Source organism: Echinops telfairi, unplaced genomic scaffold, assembly GCF_000313985.2.
Source record: "Echinops telfairi isolate 266 unplaced genomic scaffold, ASM31398v2 ScPeMD7_1;HRSCAF=3_0, whole genome shotgun sequence".
NCBI lineage: Eukaryota > Metazoa > Chordata > Mammalia > Afrosoricida > Tenrecidae > Echinops > Echinops telfairi.
In genome coordinates this window covers 38313142-38319626 of record NW_022103896.1, presented here as the reverse complement: position 1 = coordinate 38319626, position 6485 = coordinate 38313142, and the positions used below count along the sequence as shown (strand labels likewise).

The 6485-nt window shown below is 46.0% G+C and overlaps 1 protein-coding gene across 1 annotated transcript in view; it reads left to right on the top strand.

Moving 5' to 3' along the window:
- The window catches only part of LOC101642303 (60S ribosomal protein L29-like), a 15329-nt gene extending 12332 nt beyond the window's left edge, over positions 1 to 2997 (top strand). The window contains exon 2 of the mRNA XM_013006865.1: positions 2529 to 2997. Coding sequence (XP_012862319.1) covers positions 2529 to 2997 — 469 coding nt within the window. The remainder of the gene's footprint in view (positions 1 to 2528) is intronic.
- The last annotated feature ends 3488 nt before the right edge of the window (positions 2998 to 6485 follow it).

Here is a 6485-nt window from a genome sequence, read left to right as displayed (position 1 = left end):
CCCACAGTGAGATACCGGGTCACTCCCTCTAGGATGGCCACGGTAAGAATAACTGAGAAGAACAAATGTTGGCAAGGATATGGGAAACTGGAACCCTTGTCCATTGCTGGTGGAAATGCAAACTAGTCGAGCTGTTTTAGCAAACTGTGGCCATCTCCCAAAACTAAATACAGAAACTACTGTGTGATCCTCCTATGGATGTACCCCAAAGACTTGAAAGCAGGACTCAAGCCTATTGTCTTAGTTTGGGGAGACCGTAGAAACAAATCCAGGGAGACTCATATGTGAATAAGAAAGAGCTTTATATACAAGAGCGATTGAATATTGAGAAAAGATCCCAGCCCAGTCCAGATCACGTCCATAAGTCTGATATTAGCCCATATGTCAGATACCAATCTATACATTCCTCTTCAGACTCCCGCAACACATACGATGACGTCCAATGCAGGAAGATCACAGGCCAGTGGGTGGAAAGTCTTGTAGATCCAGTGGCAGTGGAAGCATCTCAGATGGCAGGGGTCTCCATGTGGCTCCTTCAGCTCCAGGGCTCTAGATAGCTCCATGTGTCTTGTTCACAGGAATGTCTTGCAGGGAGTGAGTATGTGTCCTTCCTCCAGTGAGCTATTTTTCTCCTTAGCGCCTCCAAATGAGGTCATCAAGCTGTGACCTGATTGACAGGCTAAACTCCACCCCTTCACTCCTAAGTCTCAAATGGACAACACATTATCTAACTATCACACCTGTACACCAATGTTCAGTGTTGAATCACCCACAAGAACCTAAATGCAGAAACAACCTCAATGCCCATCAACAGATGAATAGATACAATGTGGTGCATGCCTACGCTCCGATACTGCTCAGCCGGCAGGAGACAGGAGATCCTGACCTCTGCCTCCATCGGGATGAAGCTGGACAACATTCTGCTGAGCGAAACCAGTCAATCACAAAAGGACAAACATTGTATAACTCACCCACATAAAAAATGTACAGAGACCATAAGAGCTAGCTACAGAGGTATAGCTATAGGCATGTATATATGTAAATTTATTAATTTATAATGAAAGGGAGAGAAGCCAATGTACATATATTTATATGTTAAGAATTAAGACAGCAGATGGACTCTGGGCCTCTACTCAAGGCCTCGCTCAAGCAAGAGCAATTTGTTCTAATAACCTGGCATTCTGTGATGCTCACCTTCCCAACACAATCACAAAGACAAAATGGGTGCATAAGCGAACGTGGTGAAGAAAATGGATGGTCTGGGGGACAGACGCCAGAAAAGTGGGTGAGGGGAGATGTCAGCCAGTGCAAGATATGACAAAATAATAATTTATAAATTATCAAGGGTTCATGAGGGAGGGGGGAGCAGGGAGTGGGGGGAATGAGGAGCTGATGCTGGGGTCTTAGGTGAAGAGCAAATGTTTTGAGAATGATGAGGGTAATGAATGTACAAATGGGCTTTACACAATTGATATGTATATGGATTGTGATAAGAATTTGTATGAACCCCTAGTAAAATTATTTTTTAAAAAAAAGAAAGTGGATGGTACACAGCTAGCAAAAGATATAGCATCTGGAGTCTTAAAGGCTTGAAGTTAAACAAGCAACCATCCAGCAGGGAAGCAAATAAGCCCACATGGAAGAAGCACACCAGCCTATGTGATCATGAGGTGTCGACAGAATTGGGTATCAAAAGATCCCAAACAATTATATTGATGTGGATGAGGGAGCTTAGAGTGGAGACCCAAAGCTCATCTGTAGACAATTGGACATCCCCCCACAGAAGGGTTACAAAGAAGGGACAATTCAACCAGGGTGCAGTATAGCACCGATGAAACACACATCACTCCTCCAGTTCCTGAATGCTTCCTCCCCCCACTACCATGATTCAGTTCTACCTTACAAAACCGGCTAGACCGGAGTACACACATTGGTACAGACAAGCGCTCTGGACTCATGGAATTCAGGGCAAATAAAACCCTCAGGAACAGTAGTGGGAATAGTGATATCATGACAGTAGGGGAATGGCGGGGGTGGGGGTGGGAAAGGGGGAGAAAGGGGAAACCCATCACAAGGTTGGATATATAGCACCCCACCCCAAGAACGAAGAACAAAAATGTGGGTGAAGGGAGACAACGACAATGGACAGTGTAAGACATGAAATAATGACAACAATATATAATTGAGCAAGGATTCACAAGGGTGGGAGGGGAAAAAAGAGGAGCTGATACCAAGGGCTCAAGTAGAAAGAAAATGTTTTGAAAATGTTGATGGCAACATATGTATAAGTGTGCTTAATACAATTGAATGATGGATTGTCATAAAATTGATAAAATGATGAATTAAAAAATGTACCTAGACCAAAATTTATTAGTGGTTACCAGGGACAGGAGGAAAGGGGGAGAGAAGGTATTGCTTGTGGAATGCTGACTTTCAGTTTGTAGTGATGGGAAAATTACAGTGATTTAAAGTCGGGTTGCATGGCTGGTTAATTTCTGTCAGTCAATTGTGCACCTCTCTCGGAGCAGCAGGCGTTGGTGCAGACATGGCAAGTCCAAGAACCACACCACGCGCAACCACTCCCGGAAATGGCACAGAAACGGCATCAAAAAACTCCAATCACAAGGATACGAATTTCTTAAGAGGGTGGACCTCAAGTTGCTGAGGAACATGCGCTTCGCCAAGAAGCACTACCACAAGCGCCTGAAGAAAATGCAGGCCAGCAACGGCAAGGCCACAGCTGCTCGCGCCGAGGCCATCATGGATCTTGTGAAGCCCACGAAGGTCAAGGCCAAGATACCAATGGGCGTCAACCGCAAACTCAGCCAACTGGCCTACATCACCTACCCCAAGCTTGGCAAGCGGGCTCAGGCACATATTGCCAAGGGTCTGAGGCTCTGCCGGCCCAAGGCCAAGGCACAAAGCAAGGCTGACGCTCCAGCCAAGGCCTCGACTCCAGCAAAAGTTCCCAAAGGCGCCCAGGCTCCCACAAAGTAGAGTTCTCGTGTGAGGGCGAGAGGGACTGGTGGAGCCCCGGGCTGCCGCCTGCATGGCGCTGGTGTCTTCCTGTGCTCTTTGTGCAAATAAACCCAGGCGGCGCTGTCATCGGTCAAAAAAAGAAAAAGAGTTGAATTGAGAAAGTGAAAGAGAGTAGCTGCTGGGGCTGTTTCCCAAATTAACCCCCTGCCATCGAGTCAATTCTGACTCATAGCGGCCCTACAGGACAGGGCAGAACTGCCCCTGTGGGTTTCTGAGACTGTCACTCTTTAAGGGAGTAAAGGCTCACCTTTCTTCATGGAGTGGCTGGTGGTTTCCAACTGATGACACCTCACAGTTAAAATCCTCATGAGATTTGGTTCCTTGGCTTGGAGGTTTGGGGTCACGGTTTCTATAACAAGTGTAGTGCTTCTATTCTACCTCTGAATTCTTTGTATAGTACCTGAGATCTTAAGAGTTTGCAATCAGTCTTGCTAGACCAGAGGATGTACACTGGTACAGATAGGAACTGGAAATCCAGGGAATCCAGGACGGATGAGCCCTACAGGACCAGTGGTATGAGTGGCGATACAGGGAGGGTAGGGGGAGAGTGGGTAGGAAAGAGGGAACCAATTACAAGGAACTATATGTGACCTCCCCCCTGGGGGATGGACAACTGAAAAGTGGGTGAAGGGAGATGTAGGACAGGGCAAGATATGACAAATTAATAATTTATAAATTATCAAGGGCTCATGAGGGAGGGGGGAGCGGGGAGGGAGGGGAAAAATGAGGACCTAATGTTGGGGGCTTAAGTGGAGAGGAAATATTTTGGGAATGATGAGGGCAATGAATGTATAAATGCGCTTTACGAAATTGATGTGTGTATGGATTGTGATAAGAGTTGTATGAGCCCCTGATAAAATGATTTAAAAAAAAAAAGAGCTTGCAAGCATCATCTAAAGTGCAATGGGTTTCCATTCTTCTGGAACAATAGAGGAAGAAAGAGAGTAAGGCACAGGAGGAGAAATGCAATGAGTGGCCATTTGCCTCCATGAACAGCTCCCACTGTTGCCACAAGGCCAGAAGAACTGGAATCTAGGTACTAGACAGTGTCTAGCTACTACTATGGAATATTTTGATTAAAGATTTTTCAGAAGAAGTCTGATCAAAAGGGGGGATATGTAGAGCAGAATTTCATATTTCTATGAAATCCAAATTTCTGGAGCTATAGAAGCTAGATAGATCTCTGAAATCAATGCCTTGAGATAACTGTCAAATTTTAAACCAAAAATGACCCCTGAAATCTTCTTAAAAGCAAATAAGAATTTCTTAACTAATAAAGAGTTTCACAGTCTCTAAAACTTTATATAGGGCTGCTATCTATCAATAGGGGATCAAATTGACAACAGCTATTTGAAAGATGCATTTGGAATGATGAGGGCAACAAATGTACAAATGTGCTTGACACAATAGATGGATGGATGGATTGTGATAAGAGTTGTATAAACCCCTAATAAAATGATTTTTTAAAGAAAAAAAAGGAAAGATGCACTTGAGTTATGGTGTTGGTGAGGAATATTGAAAGTATCATGGGGAAAAAAGTACCGTAGACTGCTCAATAAATAAATAAATCTGTCTTGGAAGACGTACAACCAGAATGCTCCTTAGAATCAATGGTCGCGAGACTTCATCGCGCACACGTTGGACGTGTTGTGCGAGACCGATCCCTGGAGAAGGACATGAAGCTCTGCACAGTAGAGAAGCAGGGAAAGAAAGCCCTTCGACAAGATGGACTGACCCAGTGGCTCCATCAACAGGCTCGAACGTAAGAACAATTGCTTCCTTCTGTTTCACGTGAGTGTCCCTAAAAGTCGAACCGACTCCCTGAACCCTAACAGCATTTGAAAGATCAGATGGGACTTTGAGAGGGCCCTGAGTTTATGTGAACCAGGGAAGGAGCCACTTACAAAAAGGGAGTGAAAATGGTTGCACAACGCAAAGAAACGTAGTCAATGTCACTGAACTAACTGTATCTGTAGAAACGGGAGTCGCTGTATGTTACTGTAGTGTATGTTCTCAACAACAACAACCAAACCACACCCATACACAGGGCGTAACAACCTAAGTCACAGAAAAACAGCAACCCGGTGTCGTTGAGTAGATTCCAACGCCTAGTGCCCTCGTGGGTGCTACAGAGTAGAACTGCCCCATACTTTTCTGCCCTGCAAACAGAAGCAAATCTCTAGACCTGTCTTCTGTGGTGCTCTTTGGGGGGTTGGGAGCGCTGACCTTGAAGTTCATAGTCCAGTGCAAACCGTTTGAGCCACCTCCCTCCCTGCCATCAAGTCCATGCTGACTCCTAGCGGCCCCCTGTGGGTTTCCGAGACTAACTATCCGTGGGAGTAGAAAGCCCAAGGTGCTGCTGGTGGTTTCAAACTGCCAACCACGTGGATCGCAGCCCCACGTGTAACCAGTACACCCCCCACCTTGGAACCGCCATAATGGAAAAAGATGGATGCGACATTAGACATTACCTACCACAGCCTGCGGGGCTTAGCCATTCCAGACCCAAACAAATCCGATTGCCGACGATACAGAGCAGCACGGTGATCGTGAAAATGCACGAAGAACTGCCAGCGGACGGGACCCACTCCAACCAGCACGGGTGCAATTGCAACCAAGCGGCCTGTCTGCCTCCAGTTGGCAGGGATTCCAACCCTGCTGTGCCCACGCACCGCTGGGGATGGCAACTCCAGTGAACAGGGACTGGCAATGAGGCTCCTCAGCCGAATAGCCAATCAGCCTACGGAAACCTGAGCCAAGCACCCATTGTGGTAACCCCTGACTGCATGTAAACAGTTGTCTGTAATGATGGCACTCCAGGGAACTGCATCTCCTCACGCCTAAGAATGGAGGAAAAGACTTGCGTTGTGCTTTGATCAATTGGTGTCCCATCTGGACCCTTCTTCATGTGAGGTGCAGACTATATTTATTATAAAAAGCCCTGCCTTAGGGGATTGCTATAAATATCACTTTTCTCAGTTGGGTTTTGCATGGAGCTAGAGAGTGAACAATTGAGCCTCGGGTGCTGATATTCTAATTTGCCGATTGAAGGCCAGACATGATTAATAATTAATTTTCATGTGTTCAATAAACACATTGAGAGCTTACGCCATACTTGACACAGAACCTAATGGGACTCCTAGTCTGGGGTGGGGTGGGGTGTGGAAAACTCTAGGTGTATTTAAAAGATCACAACCTGAGAACAGATATGCTACCTGACACAATGAGGGATTTGGTCCCGAATCCTCTCTAGGGTTCGTTCACGCTGCCCTGGGCTTTCCGTGCCTCCTGCCTTAAGACCTGGCTTGTTGCTGCTCTCTCATCCAAGAATAGCCTTTGTCCATATATTTGAGGGCTCATCCAGGTCTCTGCACAAATGCCACCTCTTAGTGACTTCTTAAGGACTTTCAACTACCCCAACTTAAACAAACAAACAAACAAACAAA